This window comes from Papilio machaon, chromosome 10, assembly GCF_912999745.1.
Source record: "Papilio machaon chromosome 10, ilPapMach1.1, whole genome shotgun sequence".
Taxonomy (NCBI): Eukaryota; Metazoa; Arthropoda; class Insecta; order Lepidoptera; family Papilionidae; genus Papilio; species Papilio machaon.
In genome coordinates, this window is record NC_059995.1 from 4,727,154 (window position 1) to 4,753,122 (window position 25,969).

General features: G+C 32.6%; 5 protein-coding genes across 5 annotated transcripts; 4 read left to right on the forward strand and 1 right to left on the reverse strand.

Moving 5' to 3' along the window:
* Window positions 1-4,316: 4,316 nt before the first annotated feature.
* LOC106717976 (ionotropic receptor 75a-like) lies at window positions 4,317-6,551 on the forward strand. Its single transcript, XM_045679884.1, has 6 exons — window positions 4,317-4,594; window positions 4,698-4,797; window positions 4,981-5,168; window positions 5,351-5,458; window positions 5,547-5,713; window positions 6,282-6,551. Exons 1-6 carry the CDS (start codon window positions 4,361-4,363, stop codon window positions 6,523-6,525), a joined length of 1,041 nt encoding a protein of 346 aa, XP_045535840.1. The 5' UTR covers window positions 4,317-4,360; the 3' UTR covers window positions 6,526-6,551.
* A 654-nt stretch (window positions 6,552-7,205) lies between these two features.
* LOC106717978 (ionotropic receptor 75a-like) lies at window positions 7,206-11,320 on the forward strand. Its single transcript, XM_045679791.1, has 9 exons — window positions 7,206-7,275; window positions 8,260-8,455; window positions 8,550-8,722; window positions 9,100-9,338; window positions 9,465-9,558; window positions 9,858-10,045; window positions 10,274-10,381; window positions 10,524-10,690; window positions 10,982-11,320. The coding sequence occupies exons 1-9, from the start codon at window positions 7,206-7,208 to the stop codon at window positions 11,211-11,213; spliced, it is 1,467 nt and encodes a 488-aa protein (XP_045535747.1). The 3' UTR covers window positions 11,214-11,320.
* A 561-nt stretch (window positions 11,321-11,881) lies between these two features.
* On the forward strand, window positions 11,882-12,970 carry LOC106717979. Its single transcript, XM_014511969.2, has 4 exons — window positions 11,882-12,005; window positions 12,214-12,344; window positions 12,493-12,622; window positions 12,813-12,970. The coding sequence occupies exons 1-4, from the start codon at window positions 11,951-11,953 to the stop codon at window positions 12,968-12,970; spliced, it is 474 nt and encodes a 157-aa protein (XP_014367455.2). The 5' UTR covers window positions 11,882-11,950.
* A 1,469-nt stretch (window positions 12,971-14,439) lies between these two features.
* On the forward strand, window positions 14,440-18,556 carry LOC106717980 (inositol polyphosphate 5-phosphatase E). The gene is made up of 10 exons (XM_045679733.1): window positions 14,440-15,187; window positions 15,260-15,379; window positions 15,650-15,778; window positions 15,923-16,080; window positions 16,269-16,541; window positions 16,930-17,030; window positions 17,167-17,292; window positions 17,548-17,677; window positions 17,913-18,093; window positions 18,339-18,556. The coding sequence occupies exons 1-10, from the start codon at window positions 14,529-14,531 to the stop codon at window positions 18,451-18,453; spliced, it is 1,992 nt and encodes a 663-aa protein (XP_045535689.1). The 5' UTR covers window positions 14,440-14,528; the 3' UTR covers window positions 18,454-18,556.
* A 4,715-nt stretch (window positions 18,557-23,271) lies between these two features.
* LOC106717981 lies at window positions 23,272-25,633 on the reverse strand. Its single transcript, XM_045679847.1, has 9 exons — window positions 25,419-25,633; window positions 25,090-25,212; window positions 24,904-25,011; window positions 24,658-24,812; window positions 24,381-24,542; window positions 24,160-24,266; window positions 23,911-24,022; window positions 23,574-23,704; window positions 23,272-23,468 (listed from the first exon to the last, which is right to left on the reverse strand). The coding sequence occupies exons 1-9, from the start codon at window positions 25,581-25,583 to the stop codon at window positions 23,293-23,295; spliced, it is 1,239 nt and encodes a 412-aa protein (XP_045535803.1). The 5' UTR covers window positions 25,584-25,633; the 3' UTR covers window positions 23,272-23,292.
* Between the last annotated feature and the right edge of the window lie 336 nt (window positions 25,634-25,969).

Below are 25,969 nucleotides of genomic sequence, written 5' to 3' on the forward strand. Positions count from 1 at the left end.
ATTCTCGTATTTTTTTAATGTTTATTTTCTACAATTAGAATAAGGAATATACATTTGTTATTATGAGTACAAATCTTTACAACTAGTGAACCGATTTAAATGGTTTGCAGGTCTCGCAGAAAATAGTGCATTTCTATAAACAAAACTGCTGAGCATTGAGCTTTAGTACGTAAATTAACCCTATAGTCATATAGGTTTTATATTACATGTTTAATGTATGAAATACAGTTATTCTACATTCTACACTTCATATTTGTGTAATGTGACATTCCAAATGAATCCATCGTGTCGTGAGAACAATAAGTGAATGTTGCTTATCATGCAGTAAATGGAACCCCAAAGCGCGTGATTTTAGGGTTCTAGTTAGAAGTTCAATTAATAACTTAACAATCTCTGTGTAATTAATCCAGTGATTGGCAAATACCGAATGCAATACAAAAAATCGCTTCCTTATTCTAAATTTAAATCGAGATCATCGTCCCTCGCCACGGTGAAGTGGAGAACAAATTGAATTTTTTTTACAAGATTCAAATCTTTGTTCAATCATAATAGAAACTTTTTAATGTTATTTTTATTATACGCAGTCTATTTTATTGAAATAACATTTAAAAATATTAAATATCTTACTAATATTATAAATGCGAATTTTTACATGGATGGATGAATGGATGTTTGTTTGAAGGTATCTTTAGAACGGCTCAATGGATCTTGATGAAATAAACACAGATGTGGAACATAGTTTGGAAGAACGAATAGGCTACTTAGTAAGTTTTTTACTTCCGCGCGGACGGAGTTCCGGGCGACAGCTAGTAATAAATATTGTACAAAAATTAAACTGAAAACATTTTGAACATTGAACATTTCACACTGGACCTGAGTACATCATTTCAATTTTAGACGACTTATTATATGCGATTATTGGATACGATTCTTAGATAAAGAAATAATACATCTGTTGTTGTTTTTTTAAAGGAACGGAGAAAAAAATACATTAAGTTTTATTCAACGACTATGGAAAATTTAACGTGTACCCAATACCGCGAGTATTAAGTACTTTATCTGTGTTTATGTATTGGTTATTAATAAATATTTACATCAAAGTCGTTCCCACGTAGATAAAATGAATGCGACCGTTTGTAATTGAGTATCACTTATCAAGTAACTGTCACGAATTGTATAATACGGCTCTATTGTTTGGTGATCGTCACTGTAAGACGTGTTTTGGAAGTTTGTCTGGGGTGCTACACTACGTAGCTACGATACTATCTATTGTGTGGATTACTAATGGTTACTTAACAACATTTGATTCCTTTTACCGTACCATTCTAAAAAATATTCGTACGTTAACTAAGTCTCCGTGCGGGCAGAATTAAAAAAAAAACTTTATAAGTAGCCTATGTGTTCTTCCAGACTATGTTCTACATCTTTGTCAAATTTCATCAAGATCCGTTGAGCCGTTCCGGAGATACGTTCTAATAAACATTCATCCATACATCTAAACTTTCGCATTTATATTACTAGTATGACAAAACAATGTACTTTGAAACTTATTTTAGCCGACTTCAAAAAGAAGGAGGTTATCAATTCGACTGATTTTTTTTTTTTTTATGTGTGTTACCGCGAATCTCCGCCCTTCTCTCTCCCTCTCCCTTAATCGAAAGGAAGTGCTTGCAGATGGGTCCTATTTTTTTTTTTTAAATAACTAGAAGACTAGTAGATTTTTTTATTGCTTACTTCCTTGCTTTGATACCCGCTATTTAGGTTTTTTTATTTGTCTTGAGATTCTTTTAAAGTATTATTATTTATTTACCCCCAACTGTCCTCAAAACTGTAGTCGTTGTTGAGATTTTTTCTCGTATGAATCATAACGTTATACTTGAACTCGCGCCCTGAACATTACAACAATTGTGTCATAGATAAAAAATATATGTTACTACTCAGCGACTCACCTCTTTGACATAATGGCTTCTTATTTGAAGGAAGTAAGGGCGAATGTTCACACGAGTCGTCACATTTTCTTTTAGATTTACTTACAGATTGAATAGATAATAGTAAATGGTCCAAAAATTTCATTCTAATACTTAACTTTTTTAAAAGAGTTTTTTTTTATTTGAGTAATTAATTAATTTATTTTAATATTACAAATGACATGCACACTCAACCACGAACACAAAACAACTGTGATACGATATTCTTGCCTGTGTCCAACATTTATTTTAACTATATGCACATTGATAAAATAAGGGCACAAATTAGTGTATACAGTACAGTAAGTAACTCTATAGTTTATACTAATTATGGAAAATTACTTATCCGATGCTACAAATAATAAACAAAAAGCAATTAAACATAACGATAATGTCCAAGCTTCTTTAAGTTACTAATGACTAGTAAAATGTTTACTTTAATTCCAAAAAACGTGTCATAATGTCTTTGTGACGTTGTAGGGTAGGTAAATATTGACAAGGTCTAATGAACTTTGCTATGTTCAGTTCTGTCGATGTTTATTCCATCACAAAATAACAGTAAGAATTGTATCCATGTTGTAAGTAGATTTATTCAACTAGTATTCAGATTGTTATAATGTAATAAATTATATAAATTAAAGATTCATACAATGTAGAGCAAACTATGAAACAAAATTATGTGAAATAGTTGCATTAAATTATCTATAGCTATCATTTTATGGTCACGAAACGAAAGCAGAAGCTCCTACTACTCCTACGTAGAATAGAAATAAAAATTTTGCTGTCGCGCAATTTTGATATGCATAATTCTAACAGACTACTTGAAGCAATATTTGAACGGAAATTTGTGTACAATTTACTCGCGATCAAATAAAGGGGCACAATTTATATCATAGCATGACGATACCACATTATTCTATGTAAGAACATCAATCTCCGTTGATCATGAAGACAGTTGTGGTATTATTAAGTTCTTTTTTATTAAATGTGTATGCCTTGAAAACTGAAGAAATCATTATTGGTGATGTAATTCAAGCGATGGATGAACCTAAATCGGTTACAGCCGTACTATGCAGTTCATCTTGTTAGTACAATAAAGTTATATTACTTTTAAAGCTGAAAATTTAATTTTCTCAAAAGTTCCTAGATTAGCTCGGAAAACGCTGCCTTATGAAATAGAAACAACTCTTTAAATGTATGGCGTTAAATATCGGTATAAGATTTTATTAACGAATTAAAAATCTACTTTCTGTTGCAGATAGGAAAACTAAACTGTTTAAATATCTTAAAAATTATGATTTACAAATATTTATGCATTTTTATGACGATTTGGATACTATCCCTCCAATCCATATAATGGAGATACACACAATATTTATAATTGATCTAGGATGTCATAATGTATCAACATTTTTGGAAAAGGTAATGTAAAATGTTTAATCTTTTAATATTTTTAGCGTTTTATAACTGTATTTTTGTATTCAGTGTGAAAAAGAAAAATATTTCCGATCACCTTATCGATGGATTATCTTCGACAATCATAATAGACTTAATATAGAAAATAACTTTATACCTGAAGCTGTTAAAAGAATAAAAATATATCCCGATATTGAAGTGATGAACATTAAAAAAATTCGGAAAGATTGTTACGAATTATACTTCAGTAAGTAAATACAATTAAATATTTTTTAATTAATACAACAAATCTTTAATTTTAACTATATAATTAAAAACTCGTAATATTTTAGTCTACAAAGTTGATGGTGATAGCGAATGGAAATCCGAGCTCTACGGTGTTTGGAACTTAAAAGATAGGTTACGAAAATCAGTCAATATGATTCAGTCTACCTCTATTCGAAGACTTGATTTGAGTAGACATGAAATAAAAATTGCATACGTTATTACTAACAATGATAGCTTGTATCACCTCAGTGACGGTGTGTAAGTATCTTCTGCTTATAGCCTTACTACGGATTTCGACAGCAGCGACACTTGTAACACATATTGTCATCTCTTACAATCTTTTTCATTACGAGACACAGCAATATGAGTCATAACAAGTATCACGGCAGTAAAATCCATAGCTAGATTATTTTATCCTAACTGTGTACGAGTAAATAACGAATATCGTTTTAGTAATGATCACATAGATACCATAACAAAAGTAAACGTGCTTGCAACAAATTATTTATTGGATTTCCTCAATGCTAGTACGAAGTTTATTTTTGTCGATACCTGGGGTTATCCAGATAACAATACGTGGAATGGTATGACTGGTTGTCTCGTCAGAGGCGAAGTGGAAATCGGAGGTAAAATGTGCTTTGAATAAAACACGGTAGAATCAGATGGAAGATAAATACACTTAATAGTTTGTTAATATTATAGGATCTCCAATGTTCTTTACGCTGGCTCGATTACCTATTGTAGAGTTCATTTCAAGTCCTGTACCGTCAAGATCTAAGTTTGTGTTCCGGCAACCGAAGCTTTCTTACGAAAACAATTTATTTTTATTATCATTTCGTCACTCGGTGTGGTACAGTATAGGCGCTGTTCTCATTTTCCTATTCTTGGCATTATTTGGGGTCACATTTTGGGAATGGAAGAGAAATGATCATGATATTGATTCGGTATGTGTCTATTATAATTTTTATTCACTTTTCTTTAGACACAATTCAACCTTTTAACTCTTTCTACTTCTGTTATTCGAAATATCTTTATTATCAATTTTAGAGAATAAGTGAGGCGGGAATATTACGAGCAAATACATCGGATATCGCCATATTAATTTTTGGAGCAACTTGTCAACAGGGAAGCCCTGTGGAACTGAAAGGTATCAAATTAATATCTTCAATATTTGCAGGAGTCATATTATTTACTTAGATCAATTTACTTCTGAAGTAAGATAAAATAATTCTTTAATTTGTAGATAATATCATGAAGAGCATGAGTTACCAGTTTTGTTAGAGAGGATGGATTGTCAAAAAATGATTTAAAAAGAAGCTATTTCTTGCAGGTAGTTTGGGTCGTGTGGTGCTTCTGGTTCTCTTCTTGACAGTTTTGTTTCTGCACACATCGTTCTCTGCGAATATTGTTGCCCTCTTACAATCAAGTTCATCACGGATTAGAACACTGGAAGATTTGCTACAATCCCGACTGAAGTTTGGTGTCCATGATAATCCTTTCAACAGACATTATTTTGCGGTTAGATGTAATTTTGTCTGATTTCTGCTTTTCTAATTTTTAAGCATCTGATGTTATAGTATTTTGAAAATGTATTTGCCTTGAAAAGGTATCAAGTGTTATAACGCATAGTGCTGCGAGTTGGTGTTTATGTGCATATACAAGTATATTAGTTTTATTTTTTAGAATTTTTCCAATTTCAGACCATGTCTGAACCGATAAGGAAAGCTATATACGATACAAAGATTGCGCCTCCCGGTGTACCACCGCGATTTTTGTCAATGGAAGATGGAGTTCAGAAAATACGTCAGGTATTAAATATGTTACAATAACGAAAAGATTATTTTAAATAGTTATTCATGGTAAATGTACTTAAAACATTTTATTTTACACGTCTAGGGTCTTTTTGCTTTCCATATGGAAACCGGCGTTGGATACAAGTTTGTAGGAAAATATTTTGAGGAAGGGGAAAAGTGCGGTCTCTACGAAATACAATATCTACAAGTCGCAGACCCTTGGATCGCTGTTCGTAAAAATACTCCGTATTTGGAAATGTATAAAATAGGGTAGGTAGATGAAACAATATTTCTAATCTATACAAAGAAAAAAAAAATATATTTCTTGAAAATTATGTATTTGCGTTGCTTATAACGAAAAACCAATTTTTAATTTTAATTTTTTGTCTATGCGTCCGGTATTCCACTTGTAAGCTCCAAAACGGCTGGACCGATTTCGACGGGATTTTTACTGGAATGCGACAGTAACTTGGGCTATTTATTTAAATTCTGTGATGGCGGAGTTGGAGGCAACTGCTCGTTCCAAGATAAAAATAAATTAACATACATAATACCCTTTTTTCCCTGCCCAATAATATTATATACTAGCTTTTACCCGCGACTCCGTCCGCGCGGAATAAAAATAGAAAACGGGGTAAAAATTATCCTATGTCTGTTTCCTGGTTCTAAGCTACCTGCCCATCAATTTTCAGTCAAATCGATTCAGCCGTTCTTGAGTTATAAATAGTGTAACTAACACGACTTTCTTTTATATATATAGATTTTTGTAGATTGTATAATGACAACTATTGTAGTTTATTTAGCAAGCAATTTTAAATTTGGAATATATATTTTCCAGTACAAAACGTATAATAGAACATGGGTTGCAGTATAGAGAAAATCGTCGTTTGTACGAACGTCGACCTACATGTTCTGGAAGTGAGGGTAACTTCGTGTCTGTAAGCATGGTGGACTGCTACCCGGCTATATTAGTACTGTCCTATGGCATCCTCATAGCAACCCTCATACTTCTTGTTGAAATCCTGTACCGTTATAAAATTAATATTTTGAAAGGTATTCGAAGCAGAAGAATATCAGTCTAATGTATAATAAGTATTTATTTATTATATATCAGCACATTTTGTATCTTTTTTTGAAACATTTTGCAATAACTATATTAGAGTTTGGTATCACACTTTAGTTATACCGTAAATTATAACACTTTACAATATTTAAAAGTGTTTTATTTTTATTTCCAATGAGTCGTGTCAAGCCCGCAAAAAATAACAGTTACTTAAAACACTTAATATTACAATACTATACTATACTACTTAATAATATTAAACCTCAGACATCTATACATTTGAGTACTAAATTTTTAGATTAGTTAATGTAACTCTTCCAATAATCACTTATTCGTGTAAGTAGCATCTTTAACATTGACAAGCAATTATTTCGAAAGCATGTTCGATATTGCAAACCATTGTTTACGTAGTCACGTGAGACGTTAATTACCAAGAGGATAATGGGAACAATTATGTCGGAACAGAAACGCCCAGGCTTTTATCGATAGAATAGGAAATGATTGTAAGACGAAACCAGCAATTATTTTGAAATGAATTTTGCATCAGCACTGTTTGAAACACTGTGTCACATTTGATTTAATTTAACGATCATCGAAGTACATTATTTCTTAACTATGGCTTGGCTAACAAAAATAATAATTATCATTTTGCTTCTAAAAGTAAAGAATATTTCCACTACAATTGAAAATGACATGAAAATGATTGTAGATGTAATTAACTCTTTTGAAAAACCAACTGATATTGTGGCTGAAATCTGCTGGAATAAGTGTAAGGATTATTTCATTTCAAAGCTTCAAAAGTAAAAATTCTTATATATTAATAATTTAGTTGTCTAAAATCTGTCAGTTTAACTTTTATCGTAATACGTATCTATTAAAGTTTTACAAGTTTAATGAACTAATAATCTTTTTCTTGTTATTTAGCTGCAAAAATAAAGTTAATAAAAAATTTGAGTGCGTTACAATCGGCAAGAAGAATAAGTTTCATGCGTGATAACGAAATTTGTGATGATAGAAATTATAGCGAAAAATTGCTTGTTATAGTCGATGCAAACTGTTTACATTTTCATGAAATTTTATTAAACGTAAGTATATAATTTTTTTACATAATTACGACAATAAATGTCCAAAAGCTGGTACTGGGTTTTCATTTCATTTTCAGGCGAATAAATGTAAGAAATTCAAGAGCCCAAATCGTTGGTTCATTTTTAGTAATTCAACTGAGTTGAAAAAATATATAACGGAAGAATTAGATCAACTAGACGTAAAGATAGATTCTGATATATTATTTTCTCTCGAAAATGAAAACATTTTTCAGTTATATATGCGTGAGTAAAATAGTTGTATTTTTAAATATCTAGGTAAATTTTGATAAAAAAAATATAGACAAAAGAAAGAAGGTAGAAAACTACAGATGAATAATGGTACTCTTGTTTTTATAATTTCAAGATAAGTGATCATACTAACAATAGTATTTGCTTATGGTACTTATAAATGTAAACGAACTTCACTTGAGGTTCTTCCCCTACTATTTTACCTTAAAGTAGATTATTCTTGGAAATTTCCTTATGGTTTGTTTTTGTAGTCATTTTGTAATAGTTAATTTGTTTTTATGTAGATCTCTTAAAAGCATAAAATATATGAATACGAGTAGTTTTTGCAATGTTTTAAAGTACACTTTTATTGTTATCTTCTGTTTGTTTTATGCAAAAAAATAGAATCTTTATTCTATACTGCTTGTTAATTATTTTAGCATATAAAATTGGACCGAAAAACAAAGAATGGATTATAGAATACTTTGGCAGCTGGGATGAAACACGCGGTCTTGTTAAATCAAAGGAGATGCAAATGTCCATGGCGATTAGGCGTAAAGACTTGCTCGGTGAACCTATCACTATTTCCACAGTAATAACTGATAACAGAACCAAATCAGAATTGTTTAATATGAGGCAAGTTTCTGAAAAGTGACGTCACGTAAACCAGACTTTAAAGATAGATAAGTAACTAGTAACTACCAATTAAAATTTATTTTGTCATTTACAGGAATATACAGAGAGATACTTTGACCAAATCAAGCTTTCTTCAGTATCTGCCAGTTTATGATTTTATAAATGCAACTAAAGTGATTATGTACGCGGATACATGGGGCTATTTAGCTAACGGCACATTTAACGGTATGGTGGGACAGATGGCGCGGGGCGAAGCAGAGCTGGGAGGTCTGTGAAATGTTACAATTTTTGTGACGTGTGACGTCGTGTAACCTAGTCTAACCTAACTACACCAGTTGGAGCCTAAGCTGTCACACCATCTAAACGGAAAACAACAATCCATACAAATAGATGGTTTTACAAGACGACCTTTAGAAACTGTTTGAATATGCAATTTTTTATTGGAAATTTCCATACTTTATCTCTGTACTCTACTGTTATTGATTATTAAACATTACTGTATCAAATATAAAATTTAGTTTCTACATATTTTTTTAAAATGACATATTATTCTTTAATTGTATTAGTTTCCATTTAGGCGATTAAGTTTGAGCGCTAAAATAACCTATTGATTTTAATCTCACATCGAATGTATGATATTTCAGGCACGTTAATGTTTATAACGCGGGAACGTTTGTCTGTATTAAACTACATGAACTACCCTGGTTCGTTGTCCGTAAAGTTTGTATTCCGCGAGCCGGCTCTCTCCTACCAGCACAATCTGTTCCTGCTTCCATTCAAGCCAATAGTCTGGTGCTGCATCATTGCGCTTGTATTTATTTTAATATTCATTTTATTCATCAATGCAAGATGGGAGAGTATCAAAGCTCAAAACGAAGATATGGTAATTTTTTCATGACATAGTATGTCAATAATATTTAGATTACAAAACATAAGTAGGTACTATTTTGGTAACTTAAATAGCTAATGAAAAAGTGTATCGAATATCGGAATTACTTTTGTTTTTTAGTTGGACAATTCAGTATTAAAGCCGAACATAAGCGACATCGCGATATTGGTGATGAGCGCAATATCGCAGCAAGGAAGTTCAACGGAACTCAAAGGTCAGCTATTGAAATGCACGTCGCGTTTGCCATTTACTGCCTAAGTATGTCTGTCGTGTACAGTTTGGTACAAACGCTTTGGGCCCTGATGTTCACGCTGTTTTTTGTTTATATTTTTGTTTATATATGTCATCATTCATCATTTCCCTTTTCCGCCTATGTGTTGTCGGCACTGATCATGTGCTAACCTGTTGCTACTTAACTTTGAAACAGTGTCTTTAATACCTTTATTTGCTCTACTACACTTTCGACAAAACACGAATATTTATCGTGTATTTTTGCCGTATATATTTGTACAGGCGCTTTGGGCCGCAGCGTTATTTTCATTCTATTCTTGGCGTTCGTGTTTCTGTATACATCCTATTCGGCAAGCATCGTCGCACTACTGCAGTCCAGTTCGAGCGCTATCCGGACCCTGTCGGATCTCCTCGATTCAAGATTGGAATTAGGCGCAGAAGACACGCCGTACAATAGACACTACTTCCCGGTATACATTTAACAGTTTTAATAAAGTATTCAGGAATTAGAAATATTAAATGAAGGAAGATGAAATACTGCATTCGAAGAAAAACCAAAGTATATAACCAGCATTCAAACGTATGGGTGATGGGCCCAACCAAGAATCTAGAATAGCTTCTAAATTTAGTTCGCCCCAGGGCGATCATGTAAGCAGTACTGTCACATACTTAACAAAGTACATGTCAAAATTTTTCAGGCAGCCACAGAGCCGGTAAAAAAAGCGATTTACCAAAACAAGATAGCTCCTCGTGGATCAAAGCCTAACTTCATGAAATTAGAGGACGGCGTTCGCAAACTTCAGAAGGTTGACATTTATTATATCACGAAAATTTTACTGTTAACAAAAATTATTAATATTTATGTGAAAATGAATTTAATGAATATTTTTCGGTCTTATTTAAATGAGCAGTAAAAGTTTAAATTACCTCCTTGTTTACTTGTTTTAGGAGCCTTTTGCTTTTAATATGAACACCGGCACCGGTTATAGATTAGTGGACCAATATTTTTATGAACATGAGAAATGTGGTCTTCAAGAAATATCCTATTTCTCAAATAATAAGCCTTGGCAAACTTGTCGCAAAGATTCACCTTACAAACAAATTCTTAAAATTGGGTAAGAATTCATTAATAAAAGTTAATCTGGAACTTACAAGGCTAGAACCCATACAAAAACACTTAAAATACAATATTACAAAAGACCAATAAACCTGTGACACTCCGAGGAAGATTCGTATTCTTCCTCGGAGTGTCAAACGTGTTCTTACTCGGCAAAATTAGTTCAAGCGTTTAGGCTCTAGGCCGTCAGAATGGAACTTACGTACACACGAACTGAATTACATATTATATACGCGCTAAATTGCTCATTTTTTGAGGAGTAAATAAAATTGTAACCATGCTTTTGCAGATCGCTCAGAAGTCAGGAACATGGACTCAACCTGCGCGTTAATAAACAACTTTATTCCACGAAGCCCACGTGTAACGTAAAAGGCGGAAACTTTGGGTCTGTCAACATGGTCGACTTCTACCCGGCCGTGCTCACACTCGTCTATGGAATGTTATTAGCCATTGTTATTTTGATTATCGAAATATTAGTGCACCGAAAACGAAATAAGGCTATTAAGATAAATAGAAAATAGAATAGCACACAAAATTCTGCCCTAGTAACAATAAATTAAACAATTAGTTACTCGTTTCACCCACTGACTTTTCGCTTTCATTGTAATGTTAATTTGAGCAATGCCCTGTTGAAGTAAACCTTAAACATCACCTATCAATTAAAATTAATTTAAATTGTAAAACCATTCTTTGAGATGGCAATAATAACTTGCCATAAAAAATGTTTTGCTTCATTATTGGTTGTAAGTTACCGTTAGGCTTAATTTTATTAATAACTCCTTATTAATTGAATAAAAAATAGTTGCTAAGAAAATTGTTTTAGTTGTGTTAAACTACAGTTTTCATACTGCAACAAATGTTTTAAATATGTTTATCGTGTTTACCTTGATGCTTTATAACTCCCATTTAGAGCTCAATGCGTTCTTTTGTAATCACCGGAAAGGGTAATTGTACCACGTAAAAAAATCATACATTTTTAAATATGTGCTGGGACAATTTACCACGAGGGGGAAGCCCGGTCCAGTTAAGGAATATTTAAGTCTTAAAAGAAGACTTTTAAACTATTTAAAATAGATATATAAGGACCTCGAGGCTCTATCGGACAAAGATCAATTGAATTTATATATCTAATGATAATAAACACAACAAATGAAAGAACGCTGATAAGATAAGTATGTAATGAGTAATATAAGAATTGATTGGTCAGATTTCTTGTTAGCAAAAATACTTTGTGTCAACTATAAACAATCCAAAGAAAATGATTTACAACATCAGTTTGTTTCTTTTATTTTGTGTTTTTGGTACTACGACCGGTAAGTTAAAGATTTTAAGGAATTTTTACAGCAGTTTTCATGAATATATAAGTCTCCGTCTTGTTCTAATTCTTAATATGAGTATATAAAGTTGTATGACTTAAAACTCTTTGAAAGTTTTGAACGTCGACTTTGGTCAATTACGCTCATGAAATTGCGATCTATATACTTCTTTATGTTGGTATATTTACATAAATATTTTTTCTAGCTCAATTACGATGTTACGCATGCAGTTTTTCTTCGGTGGACTCGGATCAGTCCTGTCTGACGATAACAAACTCCACGCCCTCTGTTGACTGCCGCTTTACATATTGCACAATAATGCGTCAAGAATTCATAGTGAGTATAAGAACTATCTATTGGTTTAACCAAAATATTTCAATACGGCATTATAAAAACCAAACGTTAAATGTATCAAGCAGCATAAATATCTAATCTTGGTAATCCAATAAATCAGTACGCAGATTATTAGCAGCAACTTTTACAGGACCCAATCGGAGTTGTCGCAAGTTTTACACGGGGTTGTGAAGAATCACCAGATTTTCTAAATCATGAAGTTGTTGATCCAACGTTTAAAACGTACTATCGCGCCTGCACCAATGATCTTTGTAATATTGGTAAGTGTCTGGGAGCTGTTTTTTAATATTAGTCGTTAATATTCAAACGATGTCTATTTCTTTAACTATCCATCGATACTTAATACGATAGTCGATACTAGTTTCATCAGCTTGAGAGTAACAATATAAGAAGTTAAGAAGCACGGTTGGACGTGTCTGTGTGTGTTAAACTTCAAGTTTTATATTTTAGGCAACGGAATCCAGTCAGTCGTCGGTGGCAGTCTGTCTCCGACACCAGAATATAGTGGAGTAAATCTACTCGTACCAGGTACTGGGAAAGGAATAATTTTACAAAATAATTTTTTCTTACTGATAATGACATTGTCTGTGTATTTAATAAATGCCTGAAATAAATTATTATTAGTCTTTCAATGCATTTTTATAAAATATGTTAAAGGAAAATTATAAAACTAGTTTATAGTTGATGTCTGGATCCTATCCCAGGATCCTGCCATGGAGCAGCGCCAGCCTACCCCAATTCAGGCATGATGTCTAGGATCAAGTGCTATTGTATGTTTTTCATATTTCATATTGCTAACAATGATACGAGTTTAACTTAAATCCTGAACCCGAATTGCTTGTATTGGGTTGGCAACTAAGTAATTGCGGATTTCACTCATACATGGCTTAAGTTGAATTTTTAGGTTTGTAGACGTAGTACAAATGTAAAAAAAAATTTGTTATATAATAGTTGGCAATTCAGCTCTCAATCAGTAAAAAAAGTTTTTTGATCGGTTGCGTAGTTTTCGCTTGGTCTTCATTGAAAAATGGAAAATCAACAGGAACATTTAGTCATATTTTGCTTTTTTATTTCCGCAAGGGGAAAAACGAATTGCAAGCTCACAAAAAGTTATGTGCTGTTTATGGTGACGAAGCCTTAAAAGAACGGCAGTGTCAAAATTGACTTGCCAAATTTCGTTCTGGTGATTTTTCACTCAAAGATGATAAACGCACTGATCGTCCAGTTGAAGTTGATGACGCCCTAATCAAAGCAATAATCGATTCGGATCGTCACAGTACAACACGTGAGATTGCAGAGAAGCATCATGTATCACATACATGCATTGAAAATCACTTAAAACAACTTGGCTATGTTCAAAAACTCGATACATGGGTACCTCTACATTGAACAACTAACGAAATTAAACAATGCAGTTGAAGAAAAGCGGCCCGTCTTGGCAAATCGAAAATGTGTTGTACTCCATTATGACAATGCAAGGCCACACACATATTTGGTTACTCGGCAAAAATTATTGGAGCTTGGTTGGGATGTTTTGCCACATCCACCATATAGTCCTGACCTTGCACCATCGGATTACTTTTTGTTTCGATCTTTACAAAACTCCTGGAATGGTTAAAATTTCAATAATGATGATGAAGTCAAATAGTACCTGATTCAGTTTTTTGCTAATAAAAACCAGAAGTTTTATGAACGTGGGATTATGATGCTGCCTGAAAGATGTCAAAAGGTCATTGATGAAAATGGGTAATACATTACAGAATAAAGTTATTTAGTTCCATGAAAAAATTGTCTTTGATTTTTTATAAAAAATCCGCAATCACTTAGTTGCCAACCTATTATATCGCTTAGCCGATATCTTGTGTGGTGTTCAAAAGTTGTCATGGTAACATCAATGGTGCATGACAAATATATGTTTGTCATAAGTTTAATTTCAGTAGAGCTAGAAGTGTTTTAGTTAACATGGTTTTATTATTTTAAAAATTAATAATGTTTCTGAAAGTTTCACGTAAAAATATAGTGAACGTATCACTAAAAAACTTTGACATTTCCTATTCGTAAAATGTCATATTGAAAAGTAATTTTAGTTATAGGTTAAGTTATCTATTATTAGTAAAAAATGTAATTGTAACTTAAATTACCAGTGTTATTGGTTTCAAACCAAACATGACAACTTCTCCTACCAGGACCAAACAAAAATTATCTTTGCGTAAACGCTTATTTGTTAAGAAATCTCCAAGAGTTGGCTGCTATGTTGATACTGATTCCAATGACGAACTTAGTCAATCTACGTCTCGTCCAATGTCCCCTGCAGATCCTTTCCTAGCGCAGAATGCACAGTGTAATGACCTGAACACAGATAAGACAAACCGAACCAATTTAGGTGTAGAACTAAATACAAGCAGTATAAACCAAAGTACTGACAACTGTAGCATCGATGATGAAAACAATCCTAAATGTTGTAAAACTTTCTTCAGAAAATCACGGCCCAGAAGCTTGGCGGAAGGGCCTAGTTCTAAGAATGGATCAAATTCTAAGCCACCTAGTCCTTTGAATAATTCTAGTAACAGTTTTAGCGATCAAACAATATCTGGTGCCCAATCGAAATCTGATGAAATTCCGAAAGCTACTGTCAATTTTCCTAATAGCAATGGTGACGATAATTGTTTTGAACATACAAGTTCACTAGAAGGCATCAAACCGAAAAGCAAATTATTTGTTAAGCGTTTGTCTGCTGACCACTTGATATCCAGTAACACTAAGCCTCTATATCGTTCCTCATCTCCAGAGAGTGATAGAAGCAGTTCTTTGGATCGTAAAAAAAGGTAAGTTGCCTTTCCATTTGTTGCAAGAAAAATTATGTTTGGTGATTTTTATGTTGTACATGTTACATTTAGGACTAAATCAACCATCACTCGGTCTGCTTCTCGTGCTGGCAGCACTGACAGCTTGGCTCGCAACTCACTGCTCGCAGCACAAGTGCTGCGGCTCATTCCTACTCAGGAGGCTAGGGAAAGGTTACTAAATTATATTTATTTATGTTATTGCTACCTCGGACTTTACTTTTAAGTTCCAAATTATTCTTATAAAATAATAAAAATTCTCGTTGTATCCACTATTCCAGTTTACTATGTGGTATAAAAATTAATGTTATCTGAGAAAAAAAAATGACATAACTCATATTGCCTTATACTATGCCAAGTAGCTGATTGTTGCTGAATTAACATACTGCTTTAAATCAAATATACTAATTGTGCGAAACATGCATGATTGTCTAAATGTTATAGAAACTATTTGTATGGGAGGTTGGCATCACATTCCTTGCTGGGGGCCGCAGAGTTGGAACATGTCTTTCCTGATAGAGAAGTTAAAATTTTTGTTGGAACATGGAACATGAATGGACAGGCACCACCAAGGTACATATTTTCACAAGAACAGCATACTTAATATTTGACTAGTATTAATTCTTTTACTTTACATCTTCATTTTGCCGTCAGATATTTTATTTAAAATACTTTCCATGCAATTAATTTAACTATAAAAAGAATCATTTATTACAGGGAGTTGGCAGATTTTATATTTCCCAATCAAGTGAAACATGTACCAGACATCTTTGCTATTGGTACACAAGAATCTTATTCAGAACGAACTGAGTGGGAAATAACAATACAAGAAGTTTTGGGGCCATCACATTTATTACTCCATTCTTATTATTTAGGTATAAAACTTATATGAGTATAATGTTAACTTTACAATATTTAATGCTAATGACATATGGCTCAGACTATTTTAATTACATTAAAGTTCTTGATAATAAGTGAAACATAACATTTGCAAGTAAAAAAAAAATATCAAGATTCAATTGAAATCATAATTCAAAATGGTTTATTAAAAATTGTTTTTCAGGAACAATCCTTCTAACAATATTTATAAGGAGAGATTTGATTTGGTATTGTTCTCTGCCTGAAGACGCTAGTTTGTCAGTGCGGCCCGGCACCGCATTCCGTACGAAGGGCGCTGTGGCGATATCCTTCGCGTTGTTTGGTTCCACTTTCCTATTTGTAACGGCACACCTCACGGCACACCAGGAAAAAGTTAAAGAAAGAGTATCTGATATCAAAAGAATTATCAGATCTATTGATTTACCTAAAAACTTACCATGCAAGCATAGGAGTAAAGGTTAGTATGAGTTCTCTTATATTTATCCATGGGCGTCGTTAGGCAATCGGACATCGACAAGGGGCCAACCTTTAGAGAATCGAAAAAATATACAAATTACATGAACTATAGATTGGTAACTCAAAAACTACTTGTCGGTGTCTACTACCTAATTTCTAGATCTAGCTTAGATCATAGGCTGGGGAAGCCCTTGTGTTTATCTGTGTAGGATTCTATGCTATCTTAGTTCAGCACTTAACTGAAGCAAGTTATCCTTGTAGTAATTGACCAGACAATATTTTTATAAAGGTTTTTTTGAAAAGAAATTGTTATTTGAAATTAAATTTATCTACCCAAGATAGGGTCGAGATTACTTACTGTTTTTTAAATCAATTACTAATTCTTTCAGATGTAACAAATAATTTCGACTATGTGTTTTGGTGCGGTGACCTCAATTTCCGATTGGGAGAGCCCCGCGCTGCTGTGCTGCGTTGGATTGAGCAAACTGAGGTGATTATTGAAAAGAATTTACTCACATTTCTTATTAACATTCCAAATAAGCTTGAAGGTGGTGCATGATATTAGTCGCATGGCTGGATTCGAACCCACGACCTTTATGTATTTATACTGTTGGTGTCTTTTACAGTTTCCCCTGCCGGCGTACTTGCCGCACGGACTGCTGCACGCCGACCAGCTGACCGCGGTGCTGGAGGACGGCGCCGCCTTCCGGGATTTCCGGGAGGCGCCGATAACGTTTCCACCAACATACAAAGTTAGTGAAGATTTTATTTTGTGGAAGGAATGAGCCTGATAATTTATATTTTGAATTGCCTTTAAGGGTCGTAATTGTTGTTGCCTATGCCTTTCCTTAATAATTGACTTTTCAATGCTTTGATTAGATCGGATCAGTTTTTTGATTTGTACAAATTGTGTGAGGAAGTCATCTATATATTGAATAATTTCTTTTGTGCTTTTATAATTATAAATATTATTATGAACTTTATAACTTGTGTTCACTATTCGACAGTACGACCCTGGCAGCCAGCAGTTCGACACGTCGAGCAAGCAGCGCGCGCCCGCCTACACTGACCGCATACTGTACAAGACGCGTGCGCATACCGCGTACAACGCCTCCAACACGTCCTCGGCGTTCTCCGGTATCATAAGTTTATTTTCATTTCAGTTAAAAATCTTTTTTTTTTTTTTTTTCAGAAAATGAAAACATAAATAAATATAAAATGTCAACTACAGACTTAAACCGCATCGAATTTTATACCAACTGTAACTCTCGCCCGACAAAAATATTTGCGTAATTACGGCGGTTTTAAAAGCAAGAGTGGATCAGCATAGAGTCGCTTTTGGTAAAATACAGTGACAGGTTGACGTCAGCAGGTCTGCGTCGCATCAGCACTGCGACCGCTGGTAGGGGTGGGGGTGGGGGTGGGGGCGGCGGTGCGGTGTCGGGGGCGGGGCTGCGCTGCCTGGCGTACAACTCCGCGCAGTCGGTGTGCACCAGCGACCACAAGCCAGTGTGGGCGCTCTTCTCCGCCCCGCTGCGACCCGGTACAGACGTGTAAGTTCACTGACCACATTATTGTAAACACAGTTTCCACTAACGTCCAGTGAAAAAAACATATATGCCTGCTATGAAGATAAAGTAGTATTTTTCATTTTTATTGAGATTAATTACTTTATCATAGTGAAAATTTATCAAATTAAGTATTTGAATTGGCATTTTCAACACTTTAAAATTCTGTAAATACAGTATAAGAGATTTTTGTTATTAAATCAGACTTAGCAAGACTTGTTCATTTCCAGAGTGCCTTTAGCAGCAGGTCTGTTCAACAGAGAGGTGTACTTGGAAGGCATAAAGCGGCGACGTGCGCTGCTCGACCACGCTCCAGGCACCTCCGCGGTATGTGCTATACAATAGCCACTGTTACTTTAAACTAGTCGTCCAAATACGAATATTTCAGATATTAATCTTGTTGGAAACAAGTTAAATGTATGTGAATTGGTACAAATTGCCACTATGATGACAAGATAAATTTGTTAATAGAAATTTATAAATATAATTATTTTGTTTATGTAAATTTTAATGATGGGACATTAAGTTATTGTCATATAGAATCAAAATTAAGCTTTTTTTTTAATCTTACCATAGCGGTGAATTTGTACTTGTGTTATAAAAATTACTCGATCAGTATTAATTTGAAAATGTGAACCTCATTTTTGTAACATATTTAGGAAAGAAGCCATACTTATATTTGTGTTTGCAACATGCATTATAAGTGCACGTGAGTGTGTGACAGCCAATGAGAGCGCTCGGATCAATGTGTGCATTATATTTATGCACACATCTACGCTTCTTGTGTATGTATATTATAACCAGGGCTGGCAAACCTTTCGATATATCCCATGGATGTTTATTTTATATTGAATATAATTTTTTGTTAATGTTATATTTTTAAAGCGTAAATTAATTTTAATACATTTCATTTACAATAACATGGAATAAGTTAGATTTTTTATTATTCCGTTTAGTACAACTTATAGTTTGTGCTGTTGCAAAAGACATCTCTAGTCAAGGTATTCCAAAAGTCTTAGTTTGTAATTGTAATAAAAACTTAAAATATTAATTTCTTCATCTTTATGTAATATTTAATTATTGTGTAGTATTACAGTCAAAACCGTTTATAGCGACATCGTTACAACAACATACCGGTTAAATTGACCAAAATCAAAGGTCCTGGCTGAATGTTATTACATATCTTTCCTATTAATACCTGTCACCGGTTGTTACAACTATCGGTTTTTACGACTCAATATGAGTAGTCCCTTCGATGTCGTTATAACAGATTTTGACTGTATTAGTATATTTAATTGTTAATGTTTAAATAAATTGTGTGCAATAGATATTTAAAAGATTTACATTGTTTTAATACAGTAGTTGAAATTGCTTACTATTTTGTTTAAATTCGTTTTTTTACATAATGTTTTTATGTAATTGCGTTTTATTTCTGTATCAGAGGGGAGAAAATGAGAATAAAATGGAAAAAAATAAATAAAGTAGAAATACTTTTTCTTTATGTTTTGACAAAAGTTCATGTAAATACTCTTTGTTTATAACTAAAAGTTCAAAAAATAAATAAATAAGGAACGTTTTATTTTGTGCTTTCATGTATTTGTAGTTTTATGTACTTAGTATGTGTTTTAGGTATTTTCTTATTGAAAACTATATGAATTCCTTTGTTCTCTTTAACTATTTCTTTGAATTGTTTTTCGTGTACGGCAAGTTTCATACAAGAATGTGCATGGACCCATATCTGAATAAAATAGGTAGTCTTTACAGCCAATATTAAAAATAAATAGCATGTTCATAAAAATTACACAAATTTTTTTTGTTGAAAAAATACTCGATTTCACACTACCGATTTTTGACAGATCCTGATATTTTTGACGTGCACATTCTTATCTGAAAGCTATAGTAGGTGAGTGAATATGAAAAAGTTTATCATATATGACGTATAATGTGTTTTTGTAAACTAGTCAAACACTCAGTAGTCAGACAGTACTTAATATCCTGCCTTAAATTTACCGTCTTTGGGGAATATTGTGAATGTTCCCGAAACAATGTAGGTGCTGTGATTTGTATGATTCTAGTCTGATGTTCATTCCATAACATATATACTTTTATATATGTTAATATGAGTAGCAAAATGTGTAAGTTATTTACCGATTTGTTACCGCGTTATATTATTTTAAATGAGTTTAATTTGAAATACCATTTCTAAATAACTATATGTTAAAAGGTTACGAGGAATTGTAAATTTAATTGTTCATGTGACGCTTATCAAAGATGTTTTAACTTATGGAGGTGTATTTATAATTTTATGCGCTTAATTATATGTAAAACAAATAAATATACAGCAGTAACTATATTATAATGAAGCTAATATGTACTAAATCAAAGCTATATATTTATGCTATTTATAGACGGACAAAGTTATCTGATCCGGTGAGTATAATTAACACTAAATCAAAATGGCTTATTAGCACCTCCAATATCAAGAAGTGTAACAAGAACTTTATCGAATCGTCTTGTCATGTTTTTTTAATTTTTTATCGTTTTCTATGTTTATGTAGGTTTTGCACATTTTCTGACAGAGTTGACAATGGTAGCAGCGTCTCGTATCACCAGGCCAGATAACATTGTAGCACTATACATATTACCAACCTTTGTAAGTTAAAATATCAATAGAATTTCTGTATAATATAAAATGTAAATAAGTCTTGTATATTTTGTTCCCCTAAATTTAACAAATATAATAGAGTCAAAATGCAAATGATTTTAATTTATACAATATAAATATAGGAGTGAAAAAACAATATCTATCTATCTATGAAACGGTTGGACCGATTTTGACGGGAGTTCTAGTGGAAGGTATGATGTATACAGGAGTAAGTAAGGCTATTTTATAATACCACGCTGATGAATTTGCGAGCAACAGCTCTTTATAAAGTTTATGTGACTACAATCAATCAAATTAATATTTGAATTCATTTCAAAATTATATTAATTATAGTTTCTTTTTATACTAAAAAGTATGAGAATTTTAGCTACTCTAAAAAATTACTGTTACTTTATAATTTTCCCATTCTTATGATAAATGTATATTAAAGTTCTAATAAAAATATCAAGTCAATAATAAATCTAATATAATGAAAAATTTTCAATTAGGTGTAATGGATACGAGAGACACTTAAATATTATTAAATTTGGAATTGGTGAAAAGTAGATAAATTAATACTAAATATAGATAAAATACTTTTCTAAACCATCGCTACTAATATAATGTTGCCATCATAAAAGTAAATGCTCACAACTCATAAAATTTTATACAAAGAAAACAGCAACTCTATTAAATTTACAAGTATAATTAACTTGTGTCTTCCTTAATATATAATTGTACATAATACGTATCCATTTTTAGAAATTGAATTTTTTTTCATAATTTATATGTTAAACGCATGAATGGTTCTCTCCAGCAATAAGACTTAGGGTCCATTCACACAGACCAGGGCTGAGAGCAGAGCAGATTCTTATCGCAAATAAAATTGAGCTTTAATTGAAACAACGTTTAATTTTACTTTTCACGTCTATTTTACGCTTGCTCTCGATAAGAATAGAGTTGCAAAATAAATTAAAATTAAACCTTGTTTCAATAGTATAAAACTTAATTTTATTTGTTATGAGAAATCTGTTTTGCTCTCCATATTCCTTCCGGTTTATTGTACGGACGGAAGTCATCGCTTTTCCGAAAATGTGGTCTACAAACCTAATGAATATGGACTTTAATTTGCGTGTATTGGTTTGTTTGGGGACAAGCCAGGTTTGTCGTTTATTATTATATAATTATAGATTGTTGTCATTTTAATAATATTAAAAAAAACATTTCTCGCTTAGAATTCATAAACTATTTTTGAGATTTAAATGTACTTGTGTTGTCCAGAATTATTGATTAGATTAGTATAAATATATTGATAATATAAAAAACATGATTCACGTGCTTATACATACAAAATGTATCGCAAATTGTACCTAACTTTCTTAAACCGGAATTCATAATTTAACTGTAAAAATGAAACTGAAATGTTTTCATAGAAAGAAAGAGAGACTAAAACTAAAAATAATTAAACGATCTGAAAATAAAAACAGATAACGAAAAATGTTTTGTATATTATGTACTTCGCAACAGTATTATGTATGTATTTTGATCCACTATAATAATCGATTCTTTATTAATATGATATACTATATAATATATTATGTATTTCATTTACATGTGTATTTGTGGTGTCAGATTTTATTATCTCTGTGTTCTTTATATTAAATCAGTATTTGTTGTAGTCTAGTGTGATGTGTTATATATATTTTTATGTAATGTAATTCATTTTGAAAAAGACACTTATGTATTTTTATTTCATAAATTATAAAATATAAGTGTAAAAAAATAGTGAAAAGTGTTAAAATTTATCATGGAATTACACCGCCATAACACTTGTATTGAAACATATTCTTTGTTTTTAAAAGTCTAATGTTTCGAAGGTGCCACATGATTATATTGTGTATTTTTATTTACATGTTTTCATTACATTTATCAATCAGTATTATAACGTAAATTTTCACGATACATAAACTAGTCCATGTCTTGTATAATATTGTAACATGTTACAATAAATATACAAAACTTTCCTCTAACTGTTGATATTAATTAACCCATATATCAGAGATGACGAACCAATGGCATGCGACACAATATTTTGGGCATATAAATGATAGCAAAATTCATTATGCTTTACGAAAAAAAAAGTGTAAAGCAGGTAATTATGCACGAGCGAACCTAAGTCTTACGATACAGAATGATCCCAATAATAACTAAGCCCCATAATAAAATGTCAAAATGATTTTATGGCACGTCTATGACCTTGTTAATTATTTCTTAAGAAAAAGGGAAATTAATTTTGTTACGATCGCATATCTCTACTCTACATATATCGTCCGTTTAAAAATACAAATGAATTTACATAATCAATAAAAAATATCATACTGCTAGCATTTGTAGTTAATTAACTTATTAAACTGTTTTATTTAATTAACTTTGAGTTAAATGTATTTATTAATTATCCAGTTAATATGGTGATCTAAAATTTGGTATTTTACATTTTAAAAAAAAACTATTTCATGTTTAATTTTTTCTAACGAATTTATTTACTTTTTGTGGCAGTTCCGCACATTATTATAGTGCCACTCAACGCAGGCCCACCCCTGTACTCCGTTAACTTCGACAGAGCACCATCTCTCATAGAATTTGGCAACTCTATCTTTACCAATATAAAATATATCTTCATTGTTCACTTTAACTTTGACAGCATACGACTTGCCACCTGAGAATTAGTAATCATTAAAATATAATCTGACATTTATTAAAAAAAAAAAACAAATACAGCAAAAGTAAGTAATCGTTAACTGCAATTTAAAACATTTCTTACCACTTTTAAAAACAAATCCGTAGTCTATGGGCAGTATTTCATTTTCGGCGTGCTGATACATATGAAAATCGCAGGAGTCAACTGGCAACACTGATTGATCTGCTTTCTTGCATAAATACCCAATGGTCAAACTGTAACCAGTGAAATAATTTTATAGTCGATTTTAAATACAAATGAAGTAAAAATAAAACTATTATTTTTGACAACAGCAATATCAAGGTCAAACTGTCGCAATCAGATCAGTTAATTGGTCACTAGCGGTGCCACTGTAGCGGCACATAGTGTAAAGTTCTCATACAAAGACTACACTAGTGCGGCAGTAAGTAATGTAACCTACTGAGATAAGACAGTAGGCTCGGACACGCTGCCCACCGCCATGCAATCGCCGTTCTCAAGGAACATGAAGTGATACACGTAGCGGTGGAAGTTACGCCATTCACGTAACGGTCCTAAAATAAAATTAAAAAATATAATAACCACTATAATTTTAAGAATAAATTTGTTTTTAAAATATTCTTTTCTAGAAAGTAAAACTATTGTGAAATTTGTTTAATGTAAAATTATACTAATATGCTGTATGATTTACCAAAACTACGGTCTCTCAAACACGGCATATCCAGTGAATGTTTTTTGCCATCGATAACAGCGATACCTCTAATATAACCCATTTGTTCATAATGTGTTTGATGCAGTCTGTAACAATTTATTTGGTAGAATTAAATAGTCGTAGATACGAAAACCTCACATCATTCATAGTAACTAGTATTAAATACATAATTTGAATGCAGTGGCACGATAGACACTAACTTCTCTAACAGTGTGAAGTATTCGCGGGACCAGGGTTCTTTCGCCAAGTCGCTAGCCATGCTGGAAGGGGACATATGCACATCGTAATTAAACGGCGCCCATGCTGCGCTCCATGTCAGTGATACTTCCACCTTCAACAGCTTATCCGGGTTGGACTTCGATCTGAAAATATGAAAGGAATGAATCTACAAGTTGATCAAAATTGTTGGTGTCTTCTAGAAGAGAACTGAAAGAAGGTGTATAAAATTCTTCTTGTAGAGGATAGTTAATATAGTACTTCATTTCGCCGTTATAAGCCAGTTTCCATGTGCGCATTGGCATGAATTTGGTAATCTTGATTCCTTGCACGCTGTACTCTCCCTGTTCTGATACGGTTTGCTCCAGGTGCGTGTCCGGCAGGTTCGGAGACAGAAGAAGATCTTCACCATCGCACTGGAAACAAGACAATGTCAATACGGTGCTGTGGAAAAGATTGCAAGGCTCTGATAATTTACCTTTCCCGAAAATTATAGGCAGTACAAACCTTCAGGTATAAAAAAGCGTCGCAATAATGGTTGGGTCTACGAGCCAGCCCGCATACGACCGCGTTTCCCTCCTTTGACAAACCATTGAAGTAAACAGCATCTACTGCCTAAAATTTAATCACGTATCTTCTTAGAACTAATGGTTTAATTACTTGGTATTGTAGTAAACTAAAAAAAAAAAATACCTTTGGATGGTCACCGAATATATACTTTTGTTCTAAATTCAAATCATATTTATGTACATGCTCGGTTCCGTCGGAACTCTGGCCCACTTCCACGGCCCACAGACGCTTGCCTTCGTTAATCAGCTGCAACAGTTTTACTGTTATTAACCAATAGGATTAAGATAAGTATTCACGAATTAAGCCTATTAAATGGACTCGTGTAAGAAATTAATAATTATAAAAAAAAATAAGAATTCTTACAGTAAAACAAGTATGTTTTACCGCCAAAGATTTATATTTATTTTAGCTGATGTTGATGTTACACAAATAATTAAAATGTTCATACGTACCCTTTTTACAGTGAGTAAGATGTACATAAAAATAAATTTAATGAAATAACCTTTATTCCTTTGCTGGTAAATACCTAAAATGGGCGGCTTTCGTGTGGCATTTAAATATTTAAAAACTATAACTACAAATGCTGACACCGTAAACGATAGTATTAATGTAAACATGACTGTAGTTATTTAACGAATGAAGAAAATTGATAAAACCACTTATTAATACCTAATTGATAAAGAAAATAAGGTGTTTCACATTTGACTATCTTATCAATGTTTAAAATAAATTACAAAATTAGTATTTTCGAAGGTGACGAATTTTTAAAATTATATTTAATCTTGTCAACCTTATGTACCGGGCGCGTGCGACTGTTGTTAACTCGCCACGACTGTGCTTTATGTATGCCCACTCTTATACAACACCAATGTTTGTTTCGCGCCCGCGTGTAGTTACGATCAAGTAGTTACTTTAAACCCTAATTTCAAATTTTATTTAAAACGTTGAAACTCCTAAAAAACCTTAGTTTTCTTTAGTCTAACGAATGTCATTCAAGGTTTAG